Source organism: Hippichthys cyanospilos, chromosome 9, assembly GCF_059441005.1.
Source record: "Hippichthys cyanospilos isolate Australia breed blue-spotted pipefish chromosome 9, RoL_Hcya_1.0, whole genome shotgun sequence".
Lineage (NCBI taxonomy): Eukaryota > Metazoa > Chordata > Actinopteri > Syngnathiformes > Syngnathidae > Hippichthys > Hippichthys cyanospilos.
The window spans coordinates 17,744,312-17,759,187 of NC_142377.1; the positions used below are offsets into that span (position 1 = coordinate 17,744,312).

At 38.6% G+C, this 14,876-nt stretch overlaps 2 protein-coding genes across 3 annotated transcripts; one reads left to right on the forward strand and one right to left on the reverse strand.

Annotated features, from left to right (window-relative positions):
- Positions 1-15: 15 nt before the first annotated feature.
- On the reverse strand, positions 16-6,465 carry LOC148419260 (sodium- and chloride-dependent GABA transporter 2-like). Its single transcript, XM_088422799.1, has 15 exons — positions 6,458-6,465; positions 5,228-5,409; positions 4,867-5,001; positions 4,200-4,340; positions 3,211-3,295; positions 2,988-3,120; positions 2,524-2,658; positions 1,750-1,853; positions 1,286-1,410; positions 1,096-1,208; positions 861-998; positions 673-775; positions 493-593; positions 249-419; positions 16-133 (listed from the first exon to the last, which is right to left on the reverse strand). The coding sequence occupies exons 1-15, from the start codon at positions 6,463-6,465 to the stop codon at positions 47-49; spliced, it is 1,761 nt and encodes a 586-aa protein (XP_088278925.1). The 3' UTR covers positions 16-46.
- A 2,589-nt stretch (positions 6,466-9,054) lies between these two features.
- Positions 9,055-14,199, forward strand: LOC148419261 (sodium- and chloride-dependent GABA transporter 2-like). Of its 2 annotated transcripts, none has more exons than XM_088424380.1 (15): positions 9,055-9,194; positions 10,055-10,255; positions 10,599-10,733; positions 11,103-11,243; positions 11,324-11,402; positions 11,474-11,606; positions 11,956-12,090; positions 12,172-12,275; positions 12,355-12,479; positions 12,570-12,682; positions 12,773-12,910; positions 12,985-13,087; positions 13,197-13,297; positions 13,676-13,846; positions 14,027-14,199. In XM_088424380.1, the coding sequence occupies exons 2-15, from the start codon at positions 10,078-10,080 to the stop codon at positions 14,117-14,119; spliced, it is 1,749 nt and encodes a 582-aa protein (XP_088280506.1). In that variant the 5' UTR covers positions 9,055-9,194; positions 10,055-10,077; the 3' UTR covers positions 14,120-14,199. The 2 variants fall into 2 exon arrangements, with proteins under 2 accessions (XP_088280506.1, XP_088280505.1); XM_088424379.1 differs by having other exon boundaries at positions 13,676-13,832.
- The last annotated feature ends 677 nt before the right edge of the window (positions 14,200-14,876 follow it).

The window sequence follows — 14,876 nt, forward strand, 5'->3', positions numbered from 1 at the left end:
AGTTGTTTGTATGCCTCACAGTATTCAAAAGAAGTGTTCGATGTTTTCACAACATGACTGATTGTTCAAGAACTTCTTTCTCCAATTTGGGAGAGGGAAGATCTTCAGATGGAGTGCAAAGGATGGCAACTCGCTGGCAAAAAAGAATGTTGAATAGTTACAATTTTAAAACATTTTGTGGGGATTAAATCCTTCTAAGCATTGAGTAAAGATGATGATCGTTACTACAAATCAAATCCAAAGTTTACCTGAAAAAGAGTACCAGGGGTGTTAATCAGGTTGTACGTCATCCAAAAAGGAACGTTGAGTGTGGAAGAGAGGATGAGCCACCAGCCCAGAGCATAACCCCACCATGGATACTCCATGGTGTTGTTGAACTTCAAAGGTTTGTATTTGACCAAGGAGAAGATGAACGTTGCCTAATAAACATGATTGAATGAAACACTAGTGGGACCGTATGATGGTTGAGGACAGCCTTGAATATTTACTTACTGTGCAGATGATTGGAGTGACGTATTTCAGGAGGTGTTTAATCAGTGGTAAAGGCCTGTACCCAATCATGTCCTTGATGTTGTCATAGAAACGATCTGCTCCTGTGGTCACATTTTGAAATACATGAGGAGGAAAACTGAGTGCAAGTGCAGTAGCCACTCAAATGAGAATTCTACTCACCATAAGCCCATCCAACGCACACAGACTGAAGTATGGCAAAGAGAAGAAGAGCCATCCCACTGCAGGCATAATAGTCAAACAACTGAAAGATGTATAATCCTCCCTGTAAGTGTGACAAGGACGCACCTTTGAATTGAACAAATCTAAGAAAAAGTCAAACGCTGAAATGAGGCTTGATTCCACCTTACTTCAGTGACCATTGTTAGGCCGATGAAGAAACAGAGAACAGTGATGAGGAGAAGAAGCACTTTGCGTCTATGGCCAACGTAGAAGATGGAAGGTTTCAGGTCACAGATGCCGGTTGCCACAGCTTCCATGTATATAAACTGAATGAGATACATTTATATTATATGTCAATTTGAATAGGTTTTGTTGATTTCATTACAGTTGGCTTATGAGGAAAACAATAGAAAAGTCAACAACCTCACTGTCCAATCCAAGCAGGAGGATCGTGACGAAAAAGCAAATGGCCCAAATCTGTGGAAACGGCATCATGGCCACGGCTCGAGGATAAGCGATGAAGGCCAGGCTAGGACCTGTGACAAGAAAACAGTCCTATTTTTCGAGTGTGTCATCCTGTAATCCCTCACAGGAACCATTTGTGACATTTTACCTGCTTCCACTACTTTGGATATGTCTATGTTCTGCTCATAAGCCATGAATCCTAGAACCGAGAATATGGCAAAGCCGGCCACAAAACTGGTCATGGTGTTCAGGAGGCACAAATATATGCAATCTCTGAAAAGGAATAAATAATAAATGATTATTGTTAGGAGCATGCCCTAATAGTGTCAGACATGTACTGTATACAAATGTGTAGGGGCCATATAATCAATGCAATTTTGGTTTTCTGTATGTCTTTGAACTCAGCTTGTTGTAGCTTCCTTCAAGTGACACGAGATTCTTTTGTTCCTAAATCAGCAGCAAGTCTATCATACAAGAAATATACAGTGTTGTTGTTCCCTTTAATTTTAGCTCTGTACTTTAGAGAAACATGTCTGTGGTAGTATAATCACTGACTTAATCGCATATTTAGGTGTATTTCATATTGACACAGCAGGTTTTATGTTAACTTACTTGTAACAGTTATTGTTGTACTTGTTATAACTGCCAAGCGGCATCAAACAGCCGATGCCGACAGCATAGGAATAAAATATCTGTGTGCCAGCGTCCATCCAGACCTGCAAGACAAGGACATCAAGTCGCTAGAGGCAAACATCATCTTTGTAATCATTGTTAGGTTAGGCCTTTTTGGCACATGTGATCAGGTGAGTGACTTGAGCTTAGACATGATGTTGCAGTGACCTTTCCTTGCTCTTCATCTTCCTGTCCCTCTACACCCTGGCACATATAATTTAGTTTAAACTGGTTAAGACCCTAAGGTCATACATAGTCACAGAGGTTTGGAATAGTTCCCCTCTTTGCTTGTGGGCAGCCAAGATTAAACATGAGTTGTCAACTAGTAGTCCGGCCATCACGTTCTTGCTCAAAACCAGTTTGACATAATTTCAATCAATCAATCATTCAATTGATCAATCAACCAATCAAAATTAGAAAAAAGTGCAACCAATTTCCTGCACTACATAAAACCTGGTCTCCTTGCCAGTATTCGACTCATTGTCTCGCGTTCCCTCGCCAAGCTTTCCAGTATGTTCCCTCGCCTGCATGCTCATGCCTTGACCCTGCCTGTCCCTAACCACTTGCCTGCCTGCTGACCATTCTCATCTGCTTGTGTCTTGACCCAGCTTGTCCTCTTGGATTCGTTCTTCCATCATATGTAGTTTACTAGCTTTGTCATTGTGTGTCTTGATGTTTCACATCATATGAAGTTAAATGCGTTCAGAGACAAACCTGCGGATCAGCCAGGCGAGATGGTTCTGGGTAGAGGTAAAACTTGATGCCATCCATGGCCCCGGGCAACGTCAGTCCACGGACAAGCAACACAACCAACATCAAGTATGGAAATGTTGCCGTTATGTACACAACCTGTCAGACCAAATTGAAGTACACATTCTATCGAGTGCTGTTTCTCTGTGCTAAACATGATCCCAAAGTTCAAACACCATTCGCAAATCACTTTTGGCAAAGCATTGAATACATGAATCCAAAACTAAAGAGGCCTTTTTTTTTTTACAAAAATGTTAATGTGATATGTAGGATGTTATGATTGTAAAGTTACAATATCAGTATCAAATGTCAATCATGAGCCTAGAACCAACAAAACAAAAGATTGAGTTCTTTTTTGTTGCTAAGCAAACTGACACTTGTAGCTAGATTGTGTGCAGCAAGCAAGCAAACCTATTACAGTCATCTACCTTTCCTGTAGATTTGACTCCTTTCCACACGCAAAAGTAACAGATGATCCAAGACAAAAGAAGGAACAGAGCTAACTCCCATCGAACACCGCCAATCTCATGAGCATCTGCTGTTAGCTGCAGTACTCTTCTCCTGTTGGTTGCATTGCCATTAGCATCAGGAATTTTCTTAGCTTCTTTTTTGTTTTGTTTTGTTTTGTTTTGATGAAGCATTTGAACTTACTCCCAGAACTCCTTCACAGGCAATGTTGCATTTTCTGGCACAGACCAGTTGAGACCACGTGTTTGATTGAGCTCCACACACGTCTCTGTGCACAGACTCATTAAACTCCATCTACAGTACATTTATGAAAGTTGCTCACACATACAGTAATTGATTTACATATCATCCCAAATAAGGCAGCTTGGTGAAAGAGTGGTTAGCTCGTGCCCTTCACAGTTCAGAGTCCTGAGTTCAATTCCAGCTCGCTCCTGCCATCTTGTGTGGAGTTTGCATGCTCTCCTTGAGCTTGCGTGGGTTCTCTCCGAGCACTCTGGCTTCCTCCTACACTTAAAAAACATGCATGCCAGGTGTCTTGGACACTCACAATTGTCCTTGAGTGTGATTGGGTGCATGAATGGTTGTTCGTCTCCCTGTGCCCTGCAATTGGCTGCCAACCAGTTCAGGGTGTCCCTTGCCTACTGCCTGAAAACAGCTGGGAACTTTGAGTTATTAAAGAAAAACACAGCGGAACTTACAATGAATTACATTTGAATTATTCGCTGATGTTTGGATGACATGATGACCTGTCTACCTGACATGAGGTGAGGAGCAGCATAGTATACATAATGTCCAGCTGTATTGGCATATGCTATGGCAGTATTGTACGTCGGTCTGGCTTCTGCTTAATATTTTGCTAAAGGGTCATATCATGGTGTTTTCCACTTTTGTGGCTTTGTCATTTGTATAACTTTTTTGTGAAAGCACGTTCAAGACAAAAAACTCAAGGTCATTCAGTGGGACATTCTGTGGAGACTTCAAACTTCTGTGGCTAGCTAGCTTTTTGGATTAACTCCTTAAAACTCCTTTAGCAAAAGATGCATTACAATCTCAACCCTAAACTCATTAAAACCTCTACTCCAAAAGCAAGTGCTTGACGTTCAAAATGAGGTCTGAACATGTGAGGACCGGCCAATGTCGGTATAAATTGAAACACACGTATGTGTACATACCTGTGTTCCAGCTGTTTCTGCAGTTTGTCCAAGGGAGCTGAGAGCTGAAGGAAGAAAACAGGTACAGCAATGCCCAGGCCAATATGATGATGTAATAGATGCTGAAGTATAAAACTACAACCAGAGTTCCATAACCAATCCCTAACAGATTTGAGGAAAAAAATATAACATGTTAATGTGTAAATTCAAAAATCACATTTCTACTCTTGTTTCCAAACATGACATGGCACATACAGCATAAACACTGTAAAAATAGCAATTCCTGTTATGATTCAAATTAAAGATGGCAGATATGTGGCGCTGATCTTTTAAAGTGAAACACTAAACTGCAGTTTATTTATTTTATTAATAAGTATCCCTTCCTCCATACCAACAACCTGATTTTGCTGAAAATGGAATGAGACAAATGCATGTTTGCAAAAGAACAGATATCACAACATGTCATAGCAATCCACGACCGTCCCGAACTTAACGTGTAGTTGAGAGCAATAAAGAGACAGTTGCATCAGAATCAACATTTTAAGAACTACCATTCAATGCAGTAAAGCCATAATTAATGAACATCTCTCAAAATTGATTGAAGTATTATTTTTGACAACTTTTGTATTCAGTATGGATACTTTATATCAGTGTCACAGAATGCTGTAGCCCGGGAGTGCATTTTTACCTTCAAAGAGGGGACAGATTCGCTTCCAGCCAGTAACGGCACCCTGTTTCGTGTACTGGCCGAGAGCGATCTCTACCACAAACAGAGGGATGCCACATGTAAAGAGGAAGACTGCATAAGGGATAAAGAACACTCCTGGCGGAAAGAAACATGGATGCATATATTATTATCCAGTATATAAAATCCAAAAAACAATTTAACGTTTTTTCTTTCTTAACACTCCCCTTTCACTTGTTCACTTTTCACTACGTCATACACATAAACACAGTCAACGAGACACTTGAAAGTGACCACGCCAGCCTGTAGTCACATGGTCCACACGGTTTCTTTGTTGATGATTCTCCTGTTCTCTCTAACTCACCGCCTCCATTTTTATAGCACAGGTAAGGAAACCGCCACACATTTCCAAGTCCGATGATTTCTCCTGCAACAGCAAGAAGAAACTCCCTTTTGTTGGACCATTGTCCTCTGGCCACAGTGATGGTTCTCGGTGAGGCACGTTCCTTGAGCTTCACCTCTGGGTCATATGTCTTCTTTATGGCACTGCAACAATAGAACCTGCAGTTTAGCAGAAGTATGGACCTCTTTGACTTGTTGTTCCATGTCATGAGGAAAATCATCCATCCATCCATCCATCCATCCATCCATCCATCCATTATAAATGCTTATTGGTACAAAGTCTGCAGGCATGCTTGTACTAAGTAATCTGAAGGGTTACCACACTTCTGAAATGACTAATTTGGACAAAGCATCTGTCATAATGTTATTCTTATAGGTTAATTAATTTTATACCCATTTATTTGAGGACATTGATTATGTTAATATTTTTTCACAATAATTAGTAACCGCTGTAGGAAATATGTAACTCAATATGTAATCCATTTTCTATAGCTGCTCAACCTCACTAGGGTCCACATCCACAATCATACCTAATGCATGTTTTTGGAATGAGGAAGGAGACCTGAGTGCTTGAAGAAGACCCACGCAAGCATGAGGAGAACATGCAAACTACACATGAAGGCCGAAGAACACTGAAATTGAACCTGGGACCTCTGAACTGTGAGGCAAATGTGCCAAAATGTCATCCGCCACCTTTAATATCATGCAATAAAAATGTAATATAAGTACAATAAAGCTCTAGAAACTCACAATGTTCTATCACTTGGAAGCCATTCGCAAAAGAAGCCTGTGAGCTACTCATCTGATCCTTGGGGGCTACCTGATGTATGCGTGCACCACATTGGTGACCCCTGATTTAGAGCGTTCAATTGAACTACCATGCATGTGTTTGGAACATGGGAACAAAATGGAATACCTGAAGAAAAAACAAACAGGCACTGAGAGAAAATGTGTCCCTTAGTGACAGACTTAAAGACCTTCCTTCAACAAGATTGTACATTGGTTTATGTGTAACCCATAGTACCACAACAGAAATACTCGCTTTTACCTTGAAATTCCTACACCGTATATGGTTCTCACCCACACTGATGCGACGGGCAAAAACAATGATGTGAAACATGACCCACCCTTTGTTATACTGCTTCAAAAATTACGAGGAAACACTGTACAAAAAAATGTTCTTTTACATTACCTCTCCATTAGGCGTGATAGTCGTCAGGATTTGAGCTGTGTGAAGATCAGAAGCTATGGGAAAAGGCACTGCCTGATATTTGCCTGATCAGACATCAACATATGGAGTTGCTCCTCCCATTGTTCCAAAACCATATGTCATTATCCCTCCTTAACATAATTACTACAATTACTGAATTAAAAACCGGTCCTTGTTGAGAAATTTTTCTCATTGTTTAACTTCGTTGAGATCATTTGATGATGTTGGAATAAGGTTCACTTGGTTGGCATCATTGGTTGATTAATGAATAATGAAAGAAATTGCCAACAGGTCACCCAACAGGTCAGGACATGGGACCACCTCCCTTCGGTAGACCGACTAATAAAAAAGATCTGTAGTGTTGCTGACGCGATGAATGTGTGTGTGCATGCGTGTGTTTATCTCGGCTCATACATGAACATGCAGGAATCTTTCACCAAGGTATGAAAACACACTATTCAAATGGCTCCGCAAATAAAGTCAAAATTAAATGTGAAAGACAACAACATCGACTGAGTCATGGCATTATATAACGGCAATTTAGCTGTAAAGAACCTCCAGTGGTAAATTTTCACAATTATAAAGCGAGCGCTGTGTGTGAAGACATGAATTAGTGTGAGTGAAGTACTGTATATTCCAGAGTACAGTGGTGCACACATGTTTGAAATGGAGTGTTAAGTAAAATTAAATGAATTAAGGATATGTGGCTATTGAAAATGGATGACTGGATGGATGGATGGAAGGAAGGAAGATAAACAACTGCTGCATGTGAACTCTGCCTCACCGTCGGTACCATCTCCAGTTTGGTCGACGTGCAACAGCAAGTATGCGGGGACAACTTAAGCCATCGAGAGAGAATCTCTCACTGTCTCTCCACTACAGTCAGTGTACATGAATGGCCATTCAAAAGAATCTTCTATTGCGACGAATTGGTGTTACTTCTGGTACCCATTAGTCATTCTTAAATGTTACAAAAAATGTTCCTTAATTTTGGGACACAATAATATAAATTTTGCTGGTGGCCTAAGGAACGTGTTACATGCCTAAAAGTCTGGGAGGCCTGAGAAGGTATGCAGAGCAGTTGTCATTAAAATATGCACACACGCTAACCAAACTCTCAGGTTGGCTAAATAAATAAGATGTGGCAAAACCACAAATAATTATATTTACCAGTGGCGGTCCGTGACTTTCACATGTACGCCTTCAGTGATGTCAAACTCTAATAAATAACCCTCATTCGCACATGTACGCATTACTCAGGGTATTTTCCGGAGCATTTAAATGTCAATAAACCAACACCAGCAATTAAAACTTGTCTTTATATGTAATGCTGTCAAAACTTAAAAAAATGAATATGAATTTAAAATAAATATCCACAAAATTTTATGAAGTCTAATTTACAAATCGCATTTCAATAAAAGAAGAACAGTATTTTATTTCGTTACTTTTAATTGAATATGAAAGAAATAAAACAACACAAACATTAAAAATGAAACAATAAATAAAGAAAATGCTATCACTCACCAAAAACAAAAACGGCGGTCACAATCCATCAGTCTTTTCAAAATCTCCCAATTTTTCTTCCTCTTCCTCTTCATCATGGAGTTCTCTCTTTCCCTTCCCACTAACAAGTACAGTGTATCCACTCGAGTGTCCCCGACTCGAGTTTTTAAAAGCAGTGTAGCGCATTGAGGAGCTCTTTTAACCTTCAAACTGAGATGTGCAATACTGTATATCCACTCGGGTACCCCAAATGTTTTTAAAAACACTGTAGCTCATGTGTCCAGCCGTGCTTTGGTGTCTCGTTGCTGCCTTGGTTAAACAATTGAAGTTTGCAAATCCAGTGTAGCTCCAAACACTAAATCAATCCTTTGCAAACAAAGGACATTCCCAGCAGAACTATTTGCCAAGGTTAGCTCACGCCCCTAGTAGCCCAGTCAACCAGCCAGAAAAATGTCGAAGTCCAGCTCACGCCCCTATTCGCCCAGTCAGAAAAAAAGCAAAGGCTCCAGTTGGAAAGGGATAAGCATGTGAGAGTTGTCCTTACATTTAACTTAATAAAAAAGGAACTTTGATCAAATTTGATGTCTTATACATCATGGATGTGCAAGACGTAAAATGATTATATATACTTGCTCATCTTTAACATCGGAAATATCGACTTTTGTCAAGTCCTGCCAGTTTGCCTGTTTATGGTTGCATTGAGCATAAAAAGGAAAAAAAAAATACACTACAACTATGTGGTTTCATGCTATACATGTGACAATAATTCGACAATCTTCACAAATGAAACATCCACTGCCTTTGTTTTACCATCACCAAACTCACATGTTACGTTGGCACTGAACTGGGGTGCACCAATACTCGAGATCGACTTGTAGTCAAATAATACAGCATGTCCTCTCACAATGTGATGCCACTTTTATTTCGGTTTATTCACACTAACATGCTCCGTTGGTTTTTTAACTATGTAACTATGTAAAATATGCTGAAATTATTGTGCTTGCATTGGAATCCACCCACAGCATTTTATGGTTCAAGACACAAATCCCTCCCCTGTCAAAAAGGTTCTTCCCATCACAGAACAATAACCAACTGAGATACTGGTGATGCTGGCCGCTCCTCAGTGAAACCCAATGCAGGCTACCTATATGGAAAGAAACACTGGTATCTGCTTTAACAGGACTTTTCACTCGTGACCACACTCCTGCTGCTCAAGGTAAACTCTCCTTAAACCACATTTTCCTTAGCTAATTATTATTTTTTTGTTTACAAAAATATAAATTATTTGACATATTCGATTCACTTAACCCTTGAATAGATGGACTATAACTTACATCAGGATTTTTTAAGTATTTTTAAGACTAAAGATCTATTCAAATGAGAAAGAATGTGTCCACTTGAGTGACCATTGTCCCAGAAAGTATTAACGCTGTGTTTGCCGAGTTGTACTTGTATTACTGTCTATGATTATCATATATAATGTAACCTAATTTAAATTTTTTAAAATTTCAATATTCTTATTTATTTAACGTTAAATAAAATGTTTCAGTTTGTGACTTGAAGGATAGATAAAAGGAAGAACTGTTTAATTTGACTAAAACGTTGTTTATATATATATATATATATATATATATATATATATATATGTATAGAACAAAACTACAAGTAAATACAGTACTAGCAACAATTTGACATCTTAAACCAAACTCAATATGGATTACTATAATCAACAGTACTTACATTTAGTAACAGACACAGAGACCACATTATTAAAATGAGCAAACACCCAAACCAAATTCTCAGTGCAGCTAAATAAACAAGATGCTCAATCCGCAAATAATGTTATTTACTATTGTACTGTATGTAATTAGGGTATTTAAACAGTATGACACTTTTCATTTTATTTATTTAAACACTATATGAATGGTTTCTTTGAGTCTAACTTTTCCATTATCATCATTGTATGCCTTCATTGATTGGCTGTGAGATATCCCTTGTCTGTACTGCCTTTTCTATTTAAGGTTCCTTGCTCTAGAGGCAATACTGAACCCCTCTGATATATGTTGGTATGTTCAGATTAGCCCTAAGTAAAGGTACTAATGGAGCCCACACAATTGAACACATGGAATGAGGGTACCAAAGTCAAAGCTGCATCCAAAGGCCAGCAGAGAGAGCAGTGGTCCAGTAAAATTGAATACATCTTCGCTATGGCAGGAAATATCATCGGCCTGGGAAATGTCTGGCGATTTCCATACCTTTGCTACAAAAATGGAGGAGGTAAAAAGTACTTCAGTTGGTTTGAATGTTAACAATGGTTTTTTGTTGTTGATTTTAGTTCTGTTCTGCAATGTTTTTGTGCACATTTATGGATTTGTTTTTTGTTAAACCCACTGACAATTCTTTGAATAAAAATTGATAGCAGCCATTATTGCTTATGTAGGTGTTGCTAAATCCCTGAGTATATTGATAAACAAAAAGGAAAAACAAAAGCTGGGGAGTTGTACATTGTGTCAAAGTTCAGCATTCCTACATCTTACAAAAACTTTGAACAGGACATTGAAGGTCACTTTCGCAGCCTTCAAAAAGCCACAAACTCAAAGATGTTCCTTTTGTTTCAAAGGAGTCTTCCTCTTACCATATTTGCTGTTCTTCTGCACCTGTGGCATGCCCCTCTTTTTGCTGGAAACATCGTTGGGCCAGTATACCAGACAGGGTGGAATTACATGCTGGAGAAAAGTCTGTCCTCTTTTTGAAGGTCTGTCCGTACTCTCCTACCTTCTGACCACTGTTGCTCCCTTTATCAAGTGAAATAAGTCAATAGTAAACAATTATACCTACAATTCGTTGGCAAACAAAGGGAGACAAGAGAAAGATGCTATTGAAGTATTGATTTTGATTTTGAACTGCTATTTAACTAAGAGATATCCATCCATTTTCTATAAATATGTCGGGACTAATATATATATATATATATATATATATATATATATATATATATATATATATATATATATATATATATATACAGTATATATGTTGGGATGCTGTGTTATAAAGAAAAAAACAGAAAAGTGATATTTCATGTTTTAACAGAAACATGTTTTTGTATTTTGCAAACATGCAGGCTTAGGGTATGGCAGCCAGCTGGTGGTTTTCTACATCGGGATATATTACATTATCATTTTAGCTTGGGCCTTTCGCTACCTGTTTTCATCCTTCTCATCCGAGCTCCCCTGGGCCAGCTGTCATAACAGCTGGAACACAGGTATGGAGACAAGATTTTCCCATAACTGATATGTACTTTGTCTAATTTAACTTGCTTGTATTTTCTTATTGGAAACAAAGACAATTGTTTCGAATCCAGCCACAATCAATCTTTGCAAGAATTTGAAAATGGCACATCTTCAGTTTTAGAGTTTTGGGAGTAAGTATAATGTTGTATGGGGTATTTATGTGTGGGTTTTGTTCCTGTTTCTGATCGGATCTATTGCGCAGGAGGAGGATTTTGCAGCTATCAAGTGGAATTGAACACGTTGGAAACATTCGTTGGGACTTGGCCCTTTGTCTTCTTCTTGCCTGGGTATTGTGTGTCTTGTGTATTTGGAATGGAGTCAAATTCACAGGAAAGGTAAAAATATTAATATGCTTGTAGGTAACAATACATCCATTTAACTGACGCATGAAAGTGTCTGCCCTAAGAGCTAGCTACAGTACACTGATGAGCGCTGCACTTGTTTACATAATGGCCACACATCAACACAAGGTCATTTTTAGAAGTTGTTCGTCATTTTTATGAATATAATCAATGAAATATTTGTATTCTCAAAATTCCAAATATACTTTTGAATTCACGTTTGAATGTTATCTTTTATTCAACTTGCATTGATTTTTTTTTGCCCTTAAACATCATCTCTGGTCGGCGGATGAGCGTATATAATTTTGAGAACAGTTTTTAAGCCCTTCCTGGTTTCATTTAGGTGGTCCCATTCACTGCCACGTTTCCATATGTCATGCTCTTGGTGTTACTTGTTCGTGGTTTAACGTTACCAGGAGCCAAAGAAGGAATCAAGTTCTACCTTTACCCAGATGCTTCCCGGCTTGGAGATCCATTGGTACCATCATGTTGCTATTTATACAAACAAATTCTCAGTGAGGGATTTGCAGTCTTTTTAAGTTAGATACTTCTTTGGCAGGTTTGGCTGGATGCTGGCAGTCAGATCCTCTACTCCTATGCAATTTCCTTTGGTGTTTTGACATCTTCAAGCAGCTGTAACAAATACAACAACAACTGCTTCAGGTGTGCATAATGCTAAAGTGGTTAAAAAAATCATTGCTTTGACAAATTTGAAAATTGATTTTCTTGTATTTCCCAACAGGGACTGCATTTTTTTGTGCTTGCTGAACGTCTCGACCAGCTTTGTTGCCGGTTTTGCTATTTTTTCCGTGCTTGGCTTTATGGCCAAGGAGCAAGGTGTGGACATTTCCATGGTGGCTGAATCAGGTATAGATGCTTGACAATACATTCAGAATTGAAGCTTATCAACTGTGTCAGGACAATAACTGCCTTGTTTTGTTTTTTTGGTCTTTGCAGGTCCAGGTCTCGCTTTCATAGCTTATCCTCGCGCTGTGGCTCTGATGCCTCTTCCTCAGCTTTGGGCCATTTGCTTCTTTGCCATGATTATCTTTTTAGGATTAGACAGCCAGGCAAGACTCGTTTAGTCCAGAAACAATCTGAGCACTTGAGATTTAATATAACATTGAAATGACCAACAACGATTTGTGTCCTTGCCGTAGTTTATCTATCTGGAGGCACTGATCACCAACATTGTTGACGCATTCCCATCCATTTTTAGAAGTAAATGTGAACGAAAGCTCCTTGTTCTTGCTATCAGTGTTGCAAGCTTCTTTGCAGGACTACTATTGGTTACAGAGGTTAGCAAGCCTCGTTTGCATTGGTTTGCATTGGGTGACGCGATGGCAACGTTGTCATTTTCTTTTTACTGCAGGGAGGCCTCTACGTTTTCCAGCTGTTTGATCATTACTCCTGCAGCGGGATGACTATTCTTTTTTTTGTCATTCTCGAGTCCGTCTGCATCGGATGGGTTTATGGTATGCGCTTTTGATTTGGTTGCATTCACAAAAAAAGTAGCTGTATTCACATGGGGGTTTTGCAAATTTTTGAAGATAACAATCCTAATGAACGGCATATGTTCTGAAGGCGCAGATCGTCTGTGTGATAACATCAATGATATGATTGGCTATCATCCGTGGCCTTTTATGAAATACTGTTGGCGGTATCTGACACCAGCTATTTGCACTGTAAGTATCAGAAATTTCTTTATAGACAAGTTCTACCAAATAGAACTGAAGTGAATCTGGAACCCGATTAAACAATACCAACCATTATTGTAACGAAGTATTGTCACATGTAAACCACAAAACCACACAGTGAAATACTTACTCTGTTCACCTCAGCAAACAGAGAACGGCAACCACGGTGGGCGCCGCCATGCTAAACATCTCTTAAAGTGTATTAATTTGCAAAAAAACAAAACAGTCTCATTGCCGACATAGTTAGGTAAAACAACATGATGGCAACAATAACAAAGAACAAAATATATTCTAAATTACAATGACATAAATTGAGACATTCTGGTTCTTTCTTGGTTTGATATCCCATTTACTGGTTTCTTTTAGTGCACTTTGGTATTTACTTTGGTCAAATACACACCATTGAAGTTCAACAACACTTATGAATACCCGTGGTGGGGCTATGCTATCGGAGGAGTCCTTGCTCTGTCGTCACCACTCATGGTACTGTTGTGGATGTTCTATGCTGTCATTCTCACTCCAGGTACTCTAAGACAGGTAAGTAGGTAAATATATATCATGTATTTGCGTGTACCATGTAGTATACCCATGTGAAGTTTTCTATAGTTTTCCGCAAATGCTGTGTAATTACGCAATCAATAGGTGCTGTGGCATTCTGTTTGTTGAGCATTTTTGAGCAATATAGCGCAGACATAAATGTTTCTTTGATCTCGACAGAGGCTGAAGGTTCTATGTACACCAGCAAAAGATTTACCCTGTGCTGCATTGAGGGAATCGTTGAATCAAGAGGAGATTCAGACATTTACATGATGTCAAATGACAGAGATTATTTCATCTATGAGAGCTTGGGGGATCCCTAACCTAAATGTGGCACCATAGACACTGTAGTGATCAACATGGAACACCAATTTTGACCACTTTTTGAAAAGGAAGTTTCAAATAAAGACTTAAAAAAAACCCAATATGTGTCAAATTTGAATCTTCATTGTAAAGTCTTTGAACCACATTTTTGCAATTTAATGTTGTTCTTAAATCTTCAATGGAGAAAACATAGAATTTTGAGGTTGATTTCTTCATTCATTATTCATACATTTAAACCCCATCAAAATACAGAATAAATTCACGTGTATGGTAGTTTCTCAGTTTTTAAATACAGTATACTCATATGTGATGTAACTGTAAGAGAGGAAATCAAATTTGAAATTGATTCAAACTAGTTTGTCACTGTAAACCAATCATCTAGCTGTATGAACATATCAATTAAAAACTGCATTAAAATATCCTCCAAAATTAAACCATCTGAAAATGAATGTGTACTAATACAAAATTGAAAATGTTATGTTAATTGTCATCCAGAGATCATTTAACACCTTAAAGATTTACGATGTTGAAATAATGGAATGAGAACAAGCAAAAAACCACTAGAGGGTGCTATTTCATACTAATCCAAATACTGTATCCGAGATGATCATACAGTTAATTTTGTTGTTGCAATCAACACACACACGCACACAAACACACACGCACGCACGCACAGGCGGTGCTCCTATACAAAAATAATACCATA